General features: G+C 43.1%; 1 protein-coding gene across 5 annotated transcripts in view; it reads right to left on the bottom strand.

Moving 5' to 3' along the window:
- Window positions 1-7,476: 7,476 nt before the first annotated feature.
- The window catches only part of LOC135508265 (RAC-alpha serine/threonine-protein kinase), a 35,598-nt gene continuing 20,961 nt past the window's right edge, over window positions 7,477-22,113 (bottom strand). For all 5 annotated transcript variants that reach the window (XM_064928330.1, XM_064928331.1, XM_064928332.1 and 2 more), the window contains 9 exons: window positions 17,692-17,823; window positions 17,482-17,547; window positions 16,797-16,865; window positions 16,520-16,645; window positions 15,608-15,736; window positions 12,076-12,290; window positions 11,871-11,958; window positions 11,644-11,746; window positions 7,477-9,504 (listed from right to left, as the gene is read on the bottom strand). In XM_064928330.1, the coding sequence (XP_064784402.1) occupies window positions 9,425-9,504; window positions 11,644-11,746; window positions 11,871-11,958; window positions 12,076-12,290; window positions 15,608-15,736; window positions 16,520-16,645; window positions 16,797-16,865; window positions 17,482-17,547; window positions 17,692-17,823 (1,008 nt within the window). In that variant the 3' untranslated portion in view covers window positions 7,477-9,424. The remainder of the gene's footprint in view (window positions 9,505-11,643; window positions 11,747-11,870; window positions 11,959-12,075; window positions 12,291-15,607; window positions 15,737-16,519; window positions 16,646-16,796; window positions 16,866-17,481; window positions 17,548-17,691; window positions 17,824-22,113) is intronic.

Raw genomic sequence — 22,113 nt, 5'->3', positions numbered from 1 at the left:
AGGTTTTTGGGCTATTTCTAAGTTGCACCGCAGCTGCCATGTAATTTCTCTTAAAAAATATATATTTCACTGTGACCTGCAGTGAGGCAGGCTGTTACTAGTGACTGGTCGTTAGCCAACGAGTCGGCTGTAAGAGCTGGCTCTTGTAGGTGTACGTTGGGAGCCGGCTCGCATATCAGAAGAGCCAAATATATTTATAAGAAAATAAAGACATGAATAATCTAAATATTTAAATGAATAGAATTAATTAATTCAAAGAATGGAAAAATAAATAAAATAATATAGGCCTAAATGCTCAGGCGCACACATTCGTTTTGACTATCTGCTCAGACTAACAGCCTCACCTGTTGTTCCTGTCAATCAGACACGCAGTGTCAACCAATGAACCAAAGATGCGTGAGGGAGGGCCGAGCCAACTCACTCACAGTCACACACTTAGCAGCTGAGGAGAGAGGAAGGACAGCTGTGAAAAACAGCTAGAAAAGGAGTCGGAAGCACAGTAGCATTTGGATGCATTTTAATAACGTAGACAATGTTAGAGCACAGTGTAGAATTTTCCAAATCAAAATCTCATATAAATCCGGTTCTATGCACAACCTAAACCGGCATATGCGAACTGTGCACCCAACTGTGAAGCTAGCTGTAGCGGAGCTACGAGAAACTAGCGGGCCTGCTAGTGATAGTGGTGGAGCCAGCACCTCCACACGTGGAGATGTATCCACTCAGTCAAGTAGGCCTACTCCGCAACCCACAGCAACACAGTCTTCTATGGACCAGTTTATGCCAAAGTCTATGTCTGTAGCGAAACAAGGCCAAATTGATATTACATTGGCTAAAATGATTGCCACTGATTTCCAGCCATTTTCGATATTGAAGGACAGAGGTTTTTAGAAATTATAGCAATAGTCTAAATCTAATGTACACAATTCCAAGCAGGAAACCCCTATCCAAATCACTTATTCCACAACTATACGAGAGCACACATTCTTCAGTATGGGAAAGAGTCCATAAAGCTACTGCAGTTTTCCTTACCACTGACTGCTGGACATCAAGGGTAACCACTTCTTACATATTGGTTACATGTCAATTCATTGAAGATTTTTCGATGTCTAGCTGTCTTCTGGACTGCTTCTGGACTGCTTTGAGTTCAGCGACAGACACACCTCAGAGAACTTGGCAGAGGAACTGTTGAGAGTGGCCAGAGAATGGCAAGTAGATGGAAAAGTGGTTTGTTGTGTTAGCGACAATGCAGCTAAAATAACCAAAGCCATGAACATTTTAAAAAGGACTCATCCATGTCTTGCCCACACAATCAACCTGATTCTAAGAGATGCTCTGAAGAGATGCTCCTCCAAAGATCTGCAGATCCTCTGAGCTGGCGGAAGAACAAGGCCTCTGTCTACCCACGGCTTACTAAAGTCATGACAGGGACACTCTGCATAGTGGCCACATCCCTTCCCTCTGAGAACGTCTTCTCGAAAACGGGACAAATCATTTCTGAGAGAAGAAACTGCTTCAGCCCCTCAAGTTAGGCAGCTTGCATTTCTGAATGTAAATCTCTGATAAAAGCAAAATATGGTCAGTATTGCTGTGTGTTGCTGGTTATAACATGGCAATAAAGAAGAGAGAGAAAAGAGGGACCAGTTTAATGTTAAAGTGGGATGCTGCAGTTTTGCACATTGTTATTTATTTTTCTTTGATATGGTGCAATATTCTAGTATTATGTTGTTGAGATTGTATTTGTTTTGAATTGTTACATTTATATGTACTTTGTTTATATACACTGCTCAAAAAAATAAAGGGAACACTAAAATAACACATCCTAGATCTGAATGAATGAAATATTCTTATTAAATACTTTTTTCTTTACATAGTTGAATGTGCTGACAACAAAATCACACAAAAATGATCAATGGAAATCAAATTTATCAACCCATGGAGGTCTGGATTTGGAGTCACACTCAAAGTCACACTGGAGTCACACTCAAAAAGTGGAAAACCACACCACAGGCTCAAAATGAGGCTCAGTAGTGTGTGTGGCCTCCACGTGCCTGTATGACCTCCCTACAATGCCTGGGCATCCTCCTGATGGCAGATGGTCTCCTGGGGGATCTCCTCCCAGACCTGGACTAAAGCATCCGCCAACTCCTGGACAGTCTGTGGTGCAACGTGGCGTTGGTGGATGGAGCGAGACATGATGTCACAGATGTGCTCTATTGGATTCAGGCCTGGGGAACGGGCGGGCCAGTCCATAGCATCAATGCCTTCCTCTTGTAGGAACTGCTGACACACTTGCATTAGGAGGAACCCAGGGCCAACCGCACCAGCATATGGTCTCACAAGGGGTCTGAGGATCTCATCTCGGTACCTAATGGCAGTCAGGCTCCCTCTGGCGAGCACATGGAGAGCTGTGCGGCTCCCTAAAGAAATGCCACCCCCCACCATGACTGACCCACCGCCAAACCGGTCATGCTGGAGGATGTTGCAGGCAGCAGGACATTCTCCACGGCGTCTCCAGAATCTGTCACGTCTGTCACGTGCTCAGTGTGAACCTGCTTTCATCTGTGAAGAGCACAGGGCGCCAGTGGCGAATTTGCCAATCTTGGTGTTCTCTGGCAAATGCCAAACGTCCTGCACATTGTTGGGCTGTAAGCACAACCCCCACCTGTGGATGTCGGGCCCTCATACCACCCCCATGGAGTCTGTTTCTGACCGTTTGAGCAGACACATGCACATTTGTGGCCTGCTGGAGGTCATTTTGCAGGGCTCTGGCAGTGCTCCTCCTTGCACAAAGGCGGAGGTAGCGGTCCTGCTGCTGGGTTGTTGCCCTCCTACGGCCTCCTACACGTCTCCTGATGTACTGGCCTGTCTCCTGGTAGCGCCTCCATGCTCTGGACACTATGCTGACAGACACAGCAAACCTTCTTGCCACAGCTCGCATTGATGTGCCATCCTGGATGAGCTGCACTACCTGAGCCACTTGTGTGGGTTGTAGACTCCGTCTCATGCTACCACTAGAGTGAAAGCACCGCCAGCATTCAAAAGTGACCAAAACATCAGCCAGGAAGCATAGGAACTGAGAAGTGGTCTGTGGTCTCCACCTGCAGAACCACTCCTTTATTGGGGGTGTCTTGCTAATTGCCTAAAATTTCCACCTGTTGTCTATTCCATTTGCACAACAGCATGTGAAATTTATTGTCAATCAGTGTTGCTTCCTAAGTGGACAGTTTGATTTCACAGAAATGTGATTGACTTGGAGTTACATTGTGTTGTTTAAGTGTTCCCTTTATTTTTTTGAGCAGTGTACATTAAAAAAAGATCTACTTTAAATGCACATGTGTAATAGCATCCTTCTTTTTTACATTTATTTCAATTTGTGGGATGCTGCAGTTTTGTACATTGTTATTTATTTGTCTTTGCTATGGTGCAATATTCTATTATGCTGTTCAGATTGTATTCGTTTTGAATGGTTAGATTTATATGCACATTGTTTATATATATTAAAAAGTTATACTTTAAAGGCAAATGTTTAATAGCACTCTCTGTTCATCATATATGCATCGTCACTTTAACCATATCTACATGTACATACTAACTCAATAAGCCTGACTAACCGGTGTCTGTATATAGCCATGCTACTCTTATTTTCAAATGCCTTTTTACTGTTGTTTTATTTCTTTACTTACCCACCCACACACACACATACACACATACCTTTTTCCCGCACTATTGGTTAGAGCCTGTAAGTAAGCATTTCACTGTAAGTTCTACCTGTTGTATTCGGCGCACGTGACATACACTTATATTGTTTTTCATAACAAACCAATGCATTTTAAATACATTGTGGTAAAGGTAGAGTAATATTTAATGTAATAATTTAATTAGAATTGTTTTAACACCAATCATAGTCAAACTATCGCATACGGTTTGACTTGAAAAAATACCAAACATTTTTTTTTAAAGAGCCGTATGGGAGCCAAAAGAGCCGGCTCTTTTTGGTGAGCTGAGCTGAACGAGCCGGCTCACTGAAAAGAGCCGGAATGCTCATCACGAGCTATTACTGAATGAGTGAGTGGTAAGGGAGGCCCGGTGTGTGTGTGTGTGTTTGTGTGTGCGTGTGCGTGTGCGCGTTGAGAGAGCACTACAGCCAAATACTGTTATAACTAAACCAAGATAGAACACATCCTGTCATTTAAAATGGGATTTGTACATTTGCATATTTCCGTTAGGGAACACCTACTTGCGCGTGTGCAATAACTGAATTCGCCTTTTCACTTAATCTAAATAACGACATTTAAAAAAACTTTGGCTAAAGGTCATGTCTACAAAACTTAGTTCACTCTGTTCGTAACATATTTTAGTTTTGGAAACAAAACTATATTGATGTCAAATGTTTCATCGATAGCAGAATGTCGGCCAAAATCCATCTCGTTCTATCTTCTCCCACTGCATGCCACTGGGCTTCCTCTCACTATTTGGTAGGGAGTGGAAATGCCGAGCGGATGGTTCACATTTATACATCTGGTGAGCGCGAGGAGAACGAGCAGCAAGCGCTCACGTCGAGACAACTTTTTTTTTTTTTACCAGTGGTAGGCTGTTTAGATTGTTACTATGAAGGCACCTATTTCCAACCCCTTTATGCATGCTCAGTTCTTGCGTCTCGGGGGCTGCTAGAGTGGAAATTTGAAATGGAAGTTATGGAACTCGCGTGGTTCTTTTTATGGGGGAAAGTCCTCAATAAAACTGCCATTAAATGTGGAGAATGATACATGTGTCTCTGTTGGCCATCAATTAGCCTATTCATTTATATGATATTGTAGGCTACCATTTGATATAATAAATACATTGAAATGACGATATCACTGGAGTCATTGCAAATCAATGATTACCACTTGTGTCGCCTACCTGGAGCTGGCAAACCAATTTAATAAATAGACTATAACTTCAGTTTATTGTTGTTGTAGCCTTATGTTATTATGCAATTATGAATGGACATGTTTAGTTAATTGACGTTACATTGGAAGCTCTATCGCAGTTGTTAGAACGCATTAGATTGACGGTAACAGTAGTCAGATTAGGCTATAGGTAAAAACGTTTAATGTTGTTGACAAGCATATTCCGTTCATATACATATTATTCATATAGATTTTAGTCTGTAGTCTATGCCTATTGAAATGACAAATCAATCTCGCAAATGGGCCATTTATAACGGTTTGTAGTCTTAACATCTGGCATATTATAACAGCACAATTGCCAGAAAATAGCCTAACATTCGTTGTTTTATGATCGTCCAAGTGTTTCAAGAGATTCTCTGTCCAACTTCCATCACCCAAACTCTCCTGTCAGATGTATTTATAGTTAGGCACATGCACAAAGGGGATTTCTTAACAATTATTAACCTGCTTAGAGCCCTGAATGCTGAATGCTGATTGTCTGAAAGCCGTGGTATATTTGACCATACCATGGGTATGATACATTTTTACTGTTCAAATTACGTTGGTAACCAGTTTATAATTGCAAAAAGGTACCCCAGGGGATTTGTGGTATATGGCCAATATACCACGGCTAAAGGCTGTATCCAGGCACTCTGAGTTGCGTCATGCTTAACTTTTATTTTTATTTTGTATTAACCTTTATTTAACTAGGCAAGTCAGATAAGAACTGATTGTTATTATACAGCAAACCGTCATGGAACCCGGAAGACGCTGGGCCAATTGTGCAACGCCCTATGGGACTCCCGATAACGGCCGGTTGTGATACAGCCCGGGATCGAACCAGTCCTTAGTCGTGGTATATTGGCCATATACCATACCCCCTGGTGCCATATTGCTTCATCATAGCATTGAGCTATCATACCGTGAGAGTTTATACTTGTGTTTTGAAGCCAGAGGATGAGTCGTATTTCACTGTTAGTTTTAGTCAAATAATTGTAAATGTTCAGTTATAAAGGGACGATAATTGTTATTAAGAGAACGGATGATGTGAGAACTGTTGCTTCATGCGTTGTATGTGTATGCTTACTATGACTGTCACCCTGATACTAGGTAGTTACTTCCAATGCGGGACAGTAGTGCTTGTCAAGCGGGAGCAAACGGCACTGTGTCCCGGTGTTGTTACCGTTCATGCCCTCCCCATTGAGTAATCAATATGATGTATTTATTGTGTAGGCTGCTATCCTATATGAAATAAATTCACGGGAGGGGAAAAAATGGCCACGTAACTACCGCTGGCGACACAACCTTGATACCCAGTAGGAAGCTTATCACAGTCAGGTCTCAGGTCGGCATACATGTCCATACAACACCGGTGCACTGGTCCCCGGTATACCGACTCATTGTACAGTCCAATCAGTCACGCAAAACGGTATTGAGAGGCAACAAATCTGCCCAATTCGCTTTCCATACACCCACTCCGTTCGACACACCCACTCCTGTGGTTGTTAAGCAACAAACCGAGACGTGCGCAACTATGGGGAATAACAGACTGGGGATAAACAGACAGGGTTGGCTTGGATTGTTGATAATATGTCAACTATATTTAATCTCCGATGTTTATTGAAAACATGAATACATTTGCACAATGAGCACTTGTGTTTTTTTCTCTCACAATGAGCACTTGTCGCTCAAATACATAATTAGTTATTGGTTAGCTAGCTATTGCTATCGGTCTGGCCAACCAGAATCACAACAACACACAGACTTCTGCCCTTGGAAGCGCAACATCGTTTTCATGTCACCTCACCCAATTAATATAATTTTTCTCACTATGGAAATGTTTTTCTCATGTTGGAAATGTGAAGTAGAAAAAAACAAAAACTTAAATATGTTTTATTTTAAGGCAGAAACATGTGAAGATTGTGCAAGGGGTGTGTAGACTTTCTCTAGGCACTGTATGCAAAGCATAAGTGGTTTTCAATCTTCAGAGATAATAAGAGGAAACTTTGGTACAGTGAGGTGAGGGGAAAGAGGTAGAGACTGTTGAGTCAGTAATTGACAAGATCCCCACAACACATCCCCCAAGAGGGCAGAATATCACTGCTAGCGCAAAGGTGTTTTGTGGTTGTGCAGCTGGAGCCAGGTGAGGAACGGTTGTCAGGTGAGTCCCACGCTGGGCACAACCATGATCCTGCAGTGAAGAGCAGTGCAGCTGGCCACAGACAGACAAGAGCTCTGGCTGTCAACATCTGCTCAGGAGACTGTACCATCTGGGTCTGGCCCAGGGGAGCTTCTCCTCCATCTCTGACCAGCTGCAGAGTCACAGACAAACATAGGTATATTCCTATGTTTCAGACGTTCGCCTCGTTCAAGGATGTTTATTTTTTACTTCATTTTTTTTAAAATATCTCAGTCAGATCAAAGCATTAGCAAGTCAAGCTTGTGCAATGACTGTGGGTTAAAAGCATATCCAAGAAGTTCTTGAGGTCTGTAAGAATGGCTGAATGATCAACTGAACAAAATACAATGAAAGACTAGTTGGCAGGTTTAGTTAAGACCTTTTATTTAATCAATTTGAAAGAAAAAACAAAACAGTAAAAACAGTGTACAAAGTGGATATCATTTATTTACTACAGCTGGTGTCCTCAGTCTCGGGAATAGGAAAGAGGAGGTACAAAAAAAGTTTTAAAAAGTAAAGGTATAAAATGGGGCAGGAAAGTGCATATCATTGGCACAGTCAAATCCATTTTCATTGCTGGTTTTCTATAAATAACAACTCAGAGCCATGTACAGAGAAATGGAACACATCCCTACCTATAGAGATCAAAGCTGACTCAACTTGTTTCCCCCTGAACCACAGCCCAGTTTGTTTATGGAGTAAGTCCTACAGGACTATATTGTTATAGTGACCTCATTGAGGCTGCAGTGAGTACACTGGGAGAAAAACATCCAATACTGTAGAAGAGGAAAATCCAGAAGAGAGAAAAGATTCCCTGATTAGGCAGAAAGGATCAGTACCTGGCAAGTTCAGAGGGAAGCAGCCTAGAGTGTTTGGAATACAACATTCAGACAGGGAGGCACCACGATCCAAGCACATGATAGTCCAGGGTGGTTAGAGTAACTCTGTCTTTTCAATGGGACCACAGGAAATGGATATCTAATTGACCATGTGTACACAGTTCTGACATTCATTGACAGCAAGCTTTAATCTATTTAGATTATGCCTGCCCCCAGAATAAGCGTTATTTAAATATCTGCGAATCTCCTTTCTGCCACTCTATTACATAATTTCTCTATTAGACTGACAGTGGTCCATTGGATAATTCTCACCTTGTTCTCTAATGTTTTAGGGCTTTAAAATTCTGATAAGAATGTTTTTTGAGAATTGGAAGTCCTATAAGAATCGACCATGTTCTACTAACAGTTAGATATACAGAATAATACATTTTATTGATTAGGTATACTGGCAGCCCAAGGAGATTCAAAGTGTTGGTCAAATAGTGATAGTGTGAAAGTCTTGATAAAAAAAATCGATATCAGACTAATCTCCCACTTCATTGAAAACAAAGTCATTGGTCATCTATTGTTATTGCCGTTGGGCCACAATATTTATTGGTATTAAAGTGGAAATCAGCAGTTGAAACAAAGTGTTCTCCCCATCCCTGTTTATGTAAAAAGCTGAGGGATGGGTTGGAGAAATGGAACCACTAAAATTCATAGACAGAGCTATGGATGCCATAATATCCAAAATGATCATTTTAACCATAGTGTGAGGCTATATAGTGTTTGTTTACAAACTTTAGAGGTAAATTATCTTATATTTTGGGTTGTGATAGGGTATGACAGTTCAACTAAGTTCATTAGGCATTCATAAGATATATTCTTCAAGAATCAATGGGTACATATAATTTATTCATGAGTCCAAAAAAATGTATGTAACAACTGCAGATCGCCCCTTTAAACAAAGAACAGCAAAATATATTTCAATTTTAAATGGCTAATTCCAATATAGTCCTTATGGTCCCGTAACATTTTCGATGGCAAACGTTCACTTTGTGAATAGTATGTGACAAATATAACAGGTGCTGACAAAAGCAAGACAAAAGTTTAAGAACGTGTAGCCTTATCATTCTAAATTCATATACCACATCGCTGCATGACTACTCTTTTCCTATAAATTAGGTTTTATGAACATCAAGCTTGTCTGACTGCACACATCAAGACAAGCTGGAAATGCACTGTAGTGTTCTCTCTCACCATTAGAAAAGTCTTAAAAGGCCACAGAAACAAATCAGTGGTTTTTCATTTGTGTAGTATGGAGTATTTTTCCCATATAATTACCGAACCTGCAGATTGCAAATGTCTGTTCAACAATACTATCTGAAACACTGGTGAAGTAAGGAAAGGATGTGGCGAAAACCCCGGTAGTTGGATGTGCAGTCTGCTGGGGTGAGGGGAAATGGTGGGACCAGAGGAATAAAGGGGTGTGTTTAGGCTGTTCCACTCGCAGAGTAGGAAAACTGTGGGAAGTGGGGTCTCCGTTCGCTGTCAAACGACTCCATGCTGTCTTCTGGAATACAAAATGAGTGGGGAGGAAAGAGAGAGAGAGGGATGGCACAGAAAACTCCATTAGTATATACGTTCTGATTTCCACTCTAATACAAAATATATATTTTCCTCCCAGTGACAAAAACCCTTATGATTGAGTCCTAATGCATAATGTACCTAGTACTAGCCAGGGCGCAGTTTTGCACACACTGCTAGTGGTCTGGCACTTCCATGTGAGGTACACAGTGAACTATGGAATAACAGACATTACACACACGTTCCAGGAGAGGGCACAAATCCCCCAGAGGAATTGAATAAGCACTGTGTAATTTGACCTCACATTAATTGCACTGGGAAGATGGACCTTCCCCATTATCATTTCAATATTAGCCTTGGAGTGCAATCTATACCTTGAATGATGTTCAAAACTATCTATTATTTTTCTCTCGTGGGATTTAATTCTTTGAGTGCTACAGTACAGATATAAAGTTGCGACCAAATATATTGGCAGCCTTGCACTTTTCTTTAATTCCCTATGTCTTCTAAAATAAGATGAAATTGGAAAATAACTTTTGGTTTCCACACCTTATTGGATTGTTAACATTGCATAAGCAATTTTATTTGTGTAAATTTAAGTTTAGAATTTTTAATTTTGAAAGTAATGACAAACGGCAAAATGATTTGCGAGTTCTTGGTTGCACAGCCAAGATAACTGCAGACAAATGCTTCTTGTAGCCATCAGTGATCTTGCTGCACCTTGGCCCACTTTTCAGCAGCAAACTGCTCAAATGCTTCCATGTTTGAGGGGTGCCATCCACCAACTGCTGTTTTCAGATCTCACCATAGGTTCTGGATGTGATTCAGATCTGGACTCTTGGCTGGCCACTCCAGAACAACATCTCTTCTTGAACCATTCCTTGGTGTTTTTTGTATGTGCTTTTGGTGTCATTGTCCTGCTGGAAGACCCACAACTTCCAATGGAGACCCAGTCTTTGGACACTGGGTTGAACATTGGACTCCAAAACACCTGATAATCTGCTGATTTCATGATGCCTTGTGCAATTTCAAGGCCCCCAGTACCAGAGGCAGCAAAACAACTCCACAGCATTATCAAACCCCCCTCATGTTTGATTGTAGGGAGGGTGTTCTTTCCATTGAAAGTTCATTTGGTTGTCAGTAAACAAAGCGCTGACCTGTATTGTCAAAAAGCTCTGTCTCTGTTAAAGGTTGTGGGTCTTCCAGCTGAACAATGACCCCAAACACACATCAAAAGCACCCTGGACTGGTTTGAGAAGAAACACTGGACTGTTCTAGAGTGGCTAGTGTCCAAATCTGAATCACATCAAAAACCTATGATGAGATCTGACAAAAGCAGTTGGTGGATTTCACCCCTCAAACATTGAAGTATTAGAGCAGTATGCTGCTGAAAAGTGGGCCAAATTGCTACAAAAAGGGTTTGTCTGCAGTTATCTTGGCCAAAGGCTGTGCAACCAAGTACAAGGGGTACCAATACATTTGTCCATGCCATTTGTATTTAATTTCTAAATAAAAATTGTAAACGTAAGTTTACAAAATAAAAATTAGATCTACAATGATAAATTCAATATTGTGTGGAGAACAAATGCTTTTGTTTTCAATTTAAACTCATTTTAGAAATAGGGAATTATTTAAGAAATGTGCAAGGATGCCAATATATTTGTCCGCAACTGTATCATATACATCAAGGGCACGTGGAAATCTTACATTCTCTCATGACCATGACAACGAGGAAGAATATTTAAAATTCTATCTAAACCATGTAGATCAGCTTGTTTTTTGTTTGTTTAAGGCACTCCAATTATGGAACCCCAAAAATAAACATTGACCTTTAGAGCCAAATGATAATTTAAAGTTCAGTTAAAATCTCTGAAGAGGGGAGATGAATTTATGAGAGATTCTGAAACGCATTAGGTATTCTTTACAGTAATGACATTTAGAACCACTTGCGTTTCCAGTTCATCCTGAGTCAGACTGTGATCACCCCTACTAAACAAAAACATTTTGGTCCAAAGAGTCAGTGAAAAACAAAAGTATGATTGTCTGTCTGGGTGTGTAATACTGTTCTCTGAGGGTGGTGCGTGTATTCTGTAAAGATACAGAATACGCAGTGGGTCAGGAGTACCTTGTCCGGGCGGTGTAATAGTGATGGTCTGTGCTGTGAACTCCTCGTCAAAATACCGTGTATCTGTTTCCGAGGTAACCTGGGGCTTGAAGGGCGGGACCAGCTGTGAGAGAAGAGAGGACACCATGAGCACATTGGTACATCTGTCCTGTCAATCAGAGTGTAGACAGTTGCAGGCCTGGTGAAATCTATTGATTGTTCACTGAAGTAATGGAACACTAATTTACCTTTTTCTCATAAACATCTTGCCATTCAATCCCAGCAAAGAATTTGTGCTGCATAATCTCCTTAGCATCATCCTGTCCTCCACCTAACCTGGAAGATAGAGGAACCAAAACAAAGTAAATACGTGGCCAAATCAATCCATGCCATTATATTCCACGGGATTCTGTACATAACTGTGGATAACTGCTGGCAAGAGGGTCTACACACCGCTGCTTGGGGTCCTTCTTGAGCAGGCCGGAGAGCAAGGACCTGCCCTCGTGACCGAGGGTACGTGGGAAACGGATGTCCTCCATGAGGATGAGCTCAAACAGCTTCTCGTGGTCCTGGTTGTAGAAGGGCAGCCGACCGCACATCATCTCGTACATGACCACGCCCAGACCCCACCAGTCCACCGCCCGACCGTAATCATTGTCCTCCAGAACCTGGACAACACAGGACAACCACAACTCAAAACAATATAATACCATTAGGAACAGTTACACAATCATACTTGGAAGCATACAGGACAAGGGCTAGCAGGAGTTCAAATGTACATTCTTCCCTATGATAGCATCAAGAGAGACATACTATACATTGTTGGTTTAGATCTCTGAAACCTATCTATTAGCTAAGTGGATGGACATTAGGTAGGTAGTGAGGTCAGCAGCTCTCCAGGCTGTATAAAGAACCCTGAGTGTGGCCAGTGAACCCCCCCACCCCCCTTCTCCTGGTCTGGGATTCCAAGCAGCCACAGCCAACACTGACTCACATCTCACATTAGGAGCAGGGATAGAGTTTCCCCTGGAGCCCTGCATATTTAATCACTAGAGGTCTGCAGTACACACTACACACCATCATGAGAGAGGGATAGGCTGGGCAGGGGCTGGAGGCTGGAGAGGCTAGGGCCAGTTAGTGGAAGCAGAGTCCCCATAGCAGCAACCACATACACCACACCACTGCCACAGCCCTTAGTCACGGAAGTGGAGGTTCACACATCTTGGAAGATGACGTGTTCACACGTTCTAATCAATTGGCTCGATTTGGCTCTGTGCTGTCTAACTGGGCGGCCTGTTGAATGTCAAACATAGTATTTGAGTTGTTACTAAACAAGGCCTTATGGGAAGTGTAGTTGGGTCAACAGTACAGGAAGGATATTGTAGGTGTAATCAAGCCAATGAGAACAGACTGTTCTTTAAAACAAGGTTATATGAGGTGAGATAAATTGGTCCAGGAATAGATTCATAGGTAAAAGGGCAGCCTAATAGAATTACATATGGACATGAAGGTACACAGACCCAGAGAGAAGAGGCGGGCAGAACAGATGGACAGATGTGACCGTAAATGGAACAAAACCAGAGTGTGTTTGTGTGTGTTTGAGCGGGTGGTGTGTGCCTGCATCTGTGGGCACGCTGCTTGGCGCTGCGGTTAGGGGCGAGGAGGACTCGGAGGGCAGGGGTAACGTGAAGCCGGCACGGTGCTAGGATTACTGGACCGTCTCTATTTCCAGCACTGCTGTCGTGTGATTCACACCACACGACAGCTGGGCCTGCAGCTGCCCCATATATGTAGAAGAGTACCACAGCTGTGGAGCTGCCAGGACCACAGGAGCCAAGCTCATCCCTCACACACGTAACCAGGGCTGCCTGGACCAGCTCTGTTACACTGGCCCAAAGGACAGCACAGTGCAAGGAGGAGGTAGGAGTGAAACGTACACTTGCTGTACTTTTCCTCCACTTGATACTGCCCTCTATCTTACTTCTCTGGCCGTATTCTCCCTCTAACACAAACACAGCTATTGTCCCTCTCCCAAACACATGCCCTTCACTCTCCTTTACATTGTTCATTACTTTCACAAATCGACTTAATTTCAATAAAACGACTCTATTTCACAGTGGATTAGGTGAAACTTGTTCTATGGGTGTTCGCAAGATGCAGGCTTACAGCCCTGGTCTGGGCAGCGGGTCTGGCCTGTGGAATATTCCCAGACGTTACAGCATTCCTGTGCAGCACACACAACAAGGTCATTGTTTACTGCAGAACAACCTGTAACATTGCCTGGCCCTGGTTCCCATAGAGACGCTCTATGGCAACCCCTTCTCCACGGAAACGCCCCCTGATGTCTCTACTGCCAGAGGAGGAGCAGAGCTGGGGCTGTTATATGGTGCCACTAGCTATGTTACTGTGTTCAGAATGCTAAAGAGGTTGTTCTTCAGCACATTTATGACATACTACACATGGACAAAAATGACAAACAGATTCTTTCCTTTAAATTATAATTTGCCTGTTGCTTGCCCTAGTGTGAGGGACGTGACATGATGGTTATATAGTAATTCATGCCCTAGTTGGCTTTGGTGATGATGGCTACTGTATGCCGTAAATTAGGATGGTTCTCTAGAGCAGGAGTTCCCAAACTTTTTCACTCGGGCCCCCCTTCCAGCATTGGGCCCTCCCCCCTGCATGAGCACGCGCCACATCTATTTCCATGGGCACAAGCACTGTTCATGACACAAACTGTCCACACCCCTCTTGTTGTTGGAGAGGAAATTTGACAGGTTTCATTTTTTTCTTCATATTCCATACATTTTGCCAGTCTAATGTGTATTCATGTGATATTTGAGTGACAAAAAAATTACAACAATATCTATAGGATAAAAAAAAAAAACTTAAAAAAACGTTAGCTGACATGGGCTAGTTAATGTGGACATTTCAGACAAGTTATGAACAGCTAAGAGTCTAAGAGAGAGGAATATAAAGATATCAGATGAAAACGCCATGGGAGATTGTTACAGGGGAGAACTGAGGACAACAGGCCCAGAGTATGGCCCTGGCTTTGCCCAGGTCGGGATAGGCATCCTGGGCAGGAGTCGGCTAGAAGCCCCCTCAGTGCCAGGCGCAGCTGTAGCCAATGTAACCTTTTCTTCAGGGCGGAAACTCACGTTTCCTGAGGCATTGCCAAACCCCCCAGCAAATTCCAAATGGAGGCTAAAAACAACGAGTCAGCAGCTGTGTTAACATGGGCACCCTTCTCCCAGAAAACCTTCCTACAGCAAGAGGCAAGGGGACTAGCAACACACACACACACACACACACTGTACAATGACCTATCGTGCTATACACCCCACGTCATACCTGCACGCAATGGGGAGAAGCCACACCCCTGTACACATGCCTTCTCAAACAAAAAATATGGGAACAACCTGTCCTGCCCTAGTCACACTGCAGACTCATTAGCTGCATGTCTTATACTGGAGATTAGACAGGCATTTAGGAACAACTGTCCCAAAGTCACTCTTCAACAGTTTATTTTACCTTTATTTTAACAGGGAGTCCCATTGAGACCAAGGTCTCTTTTGCAAGGGAGCCTTGCATCTTACAATTAATTACACAACTACATTCGACATAGGAAATACACCAGAAAAAATGTGACATAGCTTGTATGCCTTAACAATATGCCTGACAACAGACATTTACGATGATGTGTGTAGTGGGATATATTCGCTGCAATACAGTTCCTCTCTTCAAACCGTGTTAGGTCTGTTAATTCTTTCAGTTATTTACCAATTATGTGACTTTATTCTCTTCAGTTGATTTACACTCAAATTTGAATAGACAAAAATACTCACGAGAACATGCCAAAAGAGTGTGCACTGAAGAGGAAGGTTACATGGGTTGTGCTCCAAAGGCCTCCCATTTTTTATGTAAAAAAAATGATACGATTTATTGACCCCCATATTGTGAATGGACTGTGAGAATACACTACCTCTGGGGCCAGGTACTCTGGTGTCCCACAGAAGGTCTTCATGGTGGCCCCGTCTGTGATCCCCTCCTTACACAGTCCAAAGTCGGTGATCTTTATGTGTCCGTCTTTGTCCAGCATGAGATTTTCCAGCTGAGACAAGGAGACAGAATGAGACAGGACGTATCAGCAACAGGAGGAGGGGGAGTGACTGTGTGAGTGTGTGATTGAGGCACAGCTGATTTGGCTTCAGCTCTGAGAGGCATGAGCTAGCAATGCATGTCCTTTTAATATCAGTGTGTCCTCTGAGTAAAAGTCACCTGGCAACTGTAGCCCACACGTGGCCACCAGCACCAGGCAGGCAGGCCAGAGTCAGCACATCCTCCAAAACTGCTACCCTGGCATTTTCAGGAGAACCTTAGCAGGCTGGGAGCCTGCCTCATTAACCCATGGGGAGAGCAGAGGGAGGGGGGAACGAGGAGGGTGGAGGCTATGCTGACCTGGCTGGTATAGTTTCATCAGCTGGAAGAAACAGGGCTACAGATGCCCCCCCCCACTTTAGAACCAGTCATATCATGCCTCTGCTAGCTCTGCTCGTATGCTATGAATACAGATCACCAAGTTTCTGTACTAGTCTCTTCCTTCTGGTACAAACGATTTACAGCTGGACAGAATAAGTTTGATGACGGGGGTAAAATATGACTGTCAATACTAAAATACACATTTTTCATCACTGCTTATTTACATTAATGGTAACACAAAGATAAATAAAGGAATCGAACATCTGCCCAGAAGGAGATGGTGGTTATTATATTCCGGCTGTAGAAAGGGGCGGTCTAGGTCTCCAGCTGCAGTGAGGACTGAATCGGGGTAGGCCTGCTGCTACTGTGGACACTATTTATATCTCGGTCTGCAGACTTTGCTCCTCCACCTTACCTTCAGGTCTCTGTAGACCACGTTCCTCTCAGCATGCAGGTAGTCCAGCGCTGACACTATCTCCGCCCCGTAGAACCGAGACCGCTCCTCCGAGAACACTCGGTCTCGGGAGAGGTGGAAGAACAGCTAGAGGAGGGAGGAAGATAAGAGAGAGGGAGAGGAGAGACAGAGGGAACAAGGTTAGTGTACACAGAAGGATGGGAGGGAGGATTATTGGCTACTACTAGCTAAATTGGATCTTGTGTGTCAGATGTTATTGGCTGTTTAAAAAGCTCACCTCTCCGCCGTTCGCATACTCCATTACGAAACACAACCGGTCATGGGTCTGGAAGGAGTACTTCAGGCCCTGGGGATATATATTTATATTTGAGTCATTTAGCAGATGCTCTTATCCAGAGCAACTTACAGTTGCAAGTTCATACATTTTCATTCTTCTTTCGTACTGGTACCCCATGGGAATCGAACCCACAACCCTGGCGTTGCAAGCGCCATGCTCTACCAACTGAGCCAGATGGGACCCTGGGGATATACACCAATAACTTAAACAACTGCAATGGATCAAAAAATGAAGCCCGCCATTGCAAGTTCTCCATAAGAAACCAAAGTCTTTGTTGAAGTGATATCTGCCTTTGGGATATAACTGTTGAGTGACAACTGCTAGCCCCATTCACCACAGTGGGATGGACAGAAGATGCATGTGTTACTCCAGCCACTAAATGTGGAAGAGTTTCGCATTGTGAGCCATCACAGACTTTGTGAAAGGTGGCTAACTAACAATGAGATGTCTAGTGTCTAGCCAAGTCTATTGCCGTCTTTGCAAACATTGCTCAAACTCTCCCAACACAGATTCAGCATCTCCCCCTGAATGGAAGCTCTCAGGCTGAAGTGGAGTGTCTCCTCAGTCTTTGTGACCAGAGAAGAGTTTGGGTTAGGTAGATGGAGTGGATGGCGGGGTCTCTCACTGTCAAGAACGGATGCTTGGAATTCTGGAGCACTCGGTTTTCTGTGAGTGTGTGTGCCACTTCGTCCTGAAAGAGATCACAAAGAGTGTTTGTGCAACTCCCACAAAGGCTGCCGTTTAGGTATCCATGATCGCCCCTCACCGCCCCCATGCTGTCTCTCCCTCTTTCGTTTTCTCATGCTTCTCCAAACGGTTAGTGGCCTTTACTCACTTTCGCTACGATCACTTCCTTCTTCAGGATTTTCATGGCATAGTAGCGTCCTGTGGCCTTCTCCTTCACCAGGATCACTTTGCCAAAAGTACCTTTTCCGAGGAGTTTGAGGTATTCAAAGTCGTCCATAGTCTATGAGCGAGGGGGGAAAAAGCAGCATTGGGTTACAAACAGCGGCTATAACAAATTCATGCTCGAACTAGTCAAGACATATAATCCCACTGACAACAACACAGAAGCATTTAAGGTACCATTTCATCCACTCTGCAACTTCCACTCTTCTAATGGTGGGACTATATGCTGCAGTGACTTGTTTAACCTCTGACCCTCAGGGCTGGTGAGAATGTTGAAAACGGTTGTGTAGGAGACATGCAATCCGGTGCCCTTAGACCTTTGTGTCATGACTTAAGAGCACAGATGTGTGGTGATGAAACAGAGTGGACACGCCATCTGGTGCTAAGCCTCCCATGGCTGATGTTGGTACCGGAGCATAGGCTCTTGGACTAATAGGCTCCGAGACAGCTTCTACCCCAAAGCCATAAGACTGCTAAATAACCAGACTGCTAAATAGTCAGGTAATGGTACCTGAACTATCTGCACTGACTCGATCACTTACTCTAGTACCTCTGCCCATTGACCTGGTCCTGGAACTCCCTGTATATAGTTCCACATTGACCTGGTCCTGGAACTCCCTGTATATAGCTCCACATTGACCTGGTCCTGGAACTCCCTGTATATAGCTCCACATTGACCTGGTCCTGGAACTCCCTGTATATAGTTCCACATTGACCTGGTCCTGGAACTCCCTGTATATAGCTCCACATTGACCTGGTCCTGGAACTCCCTGTATATAGCTCCACATTGACCTGGTCCTGTATATAGCTCCACATTGACCTGGAACTCCACATTGACCTGGTCCTGGAATATAGCTCCACATTGACCTGGTCCTGGAACTCCCTGTATATGAGCTCCACATTGACCTGGTCCTGGAACTCCCTGTATATATATGAGAACTCCCTGTATATAGTTCCACATTGACCTGGTCCTTCCACTGTCCTGGAACTCCCTGTATATAGCTCCACATTGACCTGGTCCGTCCGAACTCCCTGTATTGGCTCCCCTGACCTGGTTTGGAACTCCCGGTGCTCACATTGACCTGGTCCTGGTCGTATATCGCTCATTGACCTGGTCCTGGAACTAGCCGACCTGGTCCGAATCCCTGTTTTCGTTTGTCTGTTGGTTTTGTTTTATTAGTTTCACCTGTGTGTGTTTTAGTTTAATTAGCTTCCCTATATGTAGTTTGACCCGCCCTTGTTTTGTGCGGGATTGTGTTTTGTTTCTCTGTTGGTTGTGGTTTTCATGTTTGTATTCTCCGGACTGTTTGGTCCTGTGTTTGGGCTGGTCTGTTCTATGCGCCCTGTATGTTGGCGTGACCGTTTTTTTGGCTGGAGAATAAATCATGATTTACTGAACCCTGCTCTCTGCGCCTGATTCCAACCCACCACTCCTAGTATCCTGTGACATCCACATTGACCTGGTCCTGGAACTCCCTGTATATAGCTCCACATTGATCTGGTACTGGTACCCCCTGTATATACACTACTGGTCAAAAGTATTAGAATACCTACTCATTCAAGGGTTTTTATACATTTGTACAATTTTATACATTATAGAATAATAGTGAAGACATCAAAACTATGCAAGAACACATATGAAATCATGTATTAACCAAAACAGTGTAAACCAATCAAAATATCTTTCATATTTCAGATTCTTCAAATAGGCACACTTTGCTTCGATGACAGCTTTGCACACTATTGGCATTCTCTCAACCAGCTTCATGTGGTAGTCACCTGGAATGCATTTCAATTAACAGGTGTGCCTTCTAAAAAGTTATTTTGGGGAATTTCTTTCCTTCTTAATGCATTTGAGACAATCAGTTGTGTTGTGACAAGGTAGAGGGGTATACAAAAGATAGCCCTATTTGGTAAAATAACAAGTCCATATTATGTCAAGAACAGCTCAAATAAGCAAAGAGAAATGACAGTCCATCATTACTTTAAGACATGAATGTCAGTTAAAACAGAACATTTCAAGAACTTTGAAAGTTTCTTAAAGTGCAGTCGCAAAAACCATCAAGCGGTATGATGAAACTGGCTCTCATGAGGAACGCCACAGGAATGGAAGACCCGGAGTTACCTCTGCTGCAGGGGATAAGTTCATTAGAGTTACCAGCCTCAGAAATTGCAGCCCAAATAAATGCTTCAGAGTTCAAGTAACAGACACATTTCAACATCAACTGTTCAGAGGAGACTGTGTGAATCAGGCCTTCATGGTCAAATTGCTGCAAAGAAACCACTACTAAAGGACATCAATAAGAGACTTGATTGGGCCAAGAAACGCAAGCAATGGGCATTAGACCGGTGGAAATTTGTCCTTTGGCCTGGAGTCTAAATTTAAGATTTTTGGTTCCAACCACTGTGTCTTTGTGAGATGCGATGTGGGTGAACGGATGATCTCTGCATGTGTATTTCCCACCGTGAAGCATGGAGGAGGAGGTGTTATGGTATGGGGGTGCTTTGCTGGTGACACGGTCTGTGATTTATTTAGAATTCAAGACACACTTAACCAGCATGGCTACCAGAACATTCTGCAGCGATACACCATCCCATCTGGTTTGGGCTTAGTGGGACTATCACTTGTTTTTCAACAGAACAATGACCCAACACATCTCCAGGCTGTGTAAGGGCTATTTAACCAAGAAGGAGAGTGATGGAGTGCTGCATCAGATGACATGCCTCCAAAATCCCCTGACCTCAACCAATTTGAGATGGTTTAGGATGAGTCGGACTACAGAGTGAAGGAAAAGGAGTCAAAAAGTGCTCAGCATATGTGGGAACTCCTTCAAGACTGTTGGAAAAGCATTCCAGGTGAAGCTGATTGAGAGAATGCCAAGAGCATCCAAGCTGTATATATTTTGATTTGTTTAACACTTTTTTGGTTACTACATGATTCCATATGTGTCATTTCATAGTTTTGATGTCTTCACTATTATTCTACAATGTAGAAAATGGTAAGAATGTTTAAGAAAACTTGAATGTGTGTTCTAAAACGTTTGACCGGTCGTGTAGCTCCACACTGATCAGGTACAGGTACTCCCTGAATATAGATCCTCATAGATCTGGTACTGGTACTCCCTGAATATAGATGCACATAGATCTGGTACTGGTACTCCCTGTATATACAGTACAGTTGAAGTCAGAAGTTTACATACACCTTAGCCAAATACATTTAAACTCAGTTTTTCACAAGTCCTGACATTTAATCCTAGTAAAAATAACCTGAAAAAAAAAATTCCCTGTCTTCACCCTGTCTTCACCACTTCATTTTAAGAATGTGAAATGTCAGAATAATAGTAGAGAGAATGATTTATTTCAGCTTTTATTTATTTCATCACATTCCCAGTGGGTCAGAAGTTTACATACACTCAATTAGTATTTGGTAGCATTGCCTTTAAATTGTTTAACTTGGGTCAAACGTTTCGGGTAGCCTTCCACAAGCTTCCCACAATAAGTTGGGTGAATTTAGCCCATTCCTCTTGACAGAGCTTGTGTAACTCAGTCAGGTTTGTAGGCCTACTTGCTCTCACGCACTTTTTCAGTTCTGCCCACAAAATATATAACTATATATATCCACATAATTTCTCCCTCATGATGCCATCTATTTTGTGAAGTGCACAACTCCCTCCTGCAGCAAAGCAGAAAAAGGGGGATGCTTGCAAGCTGAAGAAAACCATCCCAACCATGAAGCACCGGGGTGGCAGCATCATGTTGTGGGAACACGATGCTGCCACCCCCGTGCTTCACGGTTGGGATGGTATTCTTCGGCTTGCAAGCCTCCCCCTTTTTCCTCCAAACATAACAATGATCATTATGGTCAAACAGTTCTATATCTGTTTCATCAGACCAGAGGACATTTCTCCAAAAAGTATGATCTTTGTCCCCATGTGCAGCTACAAACCGTAGTCTGGCTTTTTTTATGGCGGCTTTGGAGCAGTGGCTTCTTCCTTGCTGAGTGGCCTTTCAGGTTATGTCGATATAGGACTCGTTTTACTGTGGATATAATTACATTTGTACCTGTTTCCTCCAGCATCTTCACAAGGTCCTTTATTGTTGTTCTGGGATTGATTTGCACTTTTCGCACCAAAGTACGTTCATCTCTAGGAGACAGAACATGTCTCCTTCCTGAGCGGTATGACGGCTGCCTGGTCCCAAGGTGTTTATACTTGCATACTTTTTTTCTGAAGTCTTGGCTGATTTCTTTTGACTTTCCCATGATGTCAAGCAAATAAGCACTGAGTTTGAAGGTATGCCTTGAAATACATCCACAGGTACACCTCCAATTGACTCAAATTATGTCAAT

The sequence above is a fragment of the Oncorhynchus masou genome, chromosome 21, assembly GCF_036934945.1.
Source record: "Oncorhynchus masou masou isolate Uvic2021 chromosome 21, UVic_Omas_1.1, whole genome shotgun sequence".
Taxonomy (NCBI): Eukaryota; Metazoa; Chordata; class Actinopteri; order Salmoniformes; family Salmonidae; genus Oncorhynchus; species Oncorhynchus masou.
The sequence above is the reverse complement of the archived record's forward strand: the minus strand, read 5'-3'. Positions and strand labels throughout refer to the sequence as shown.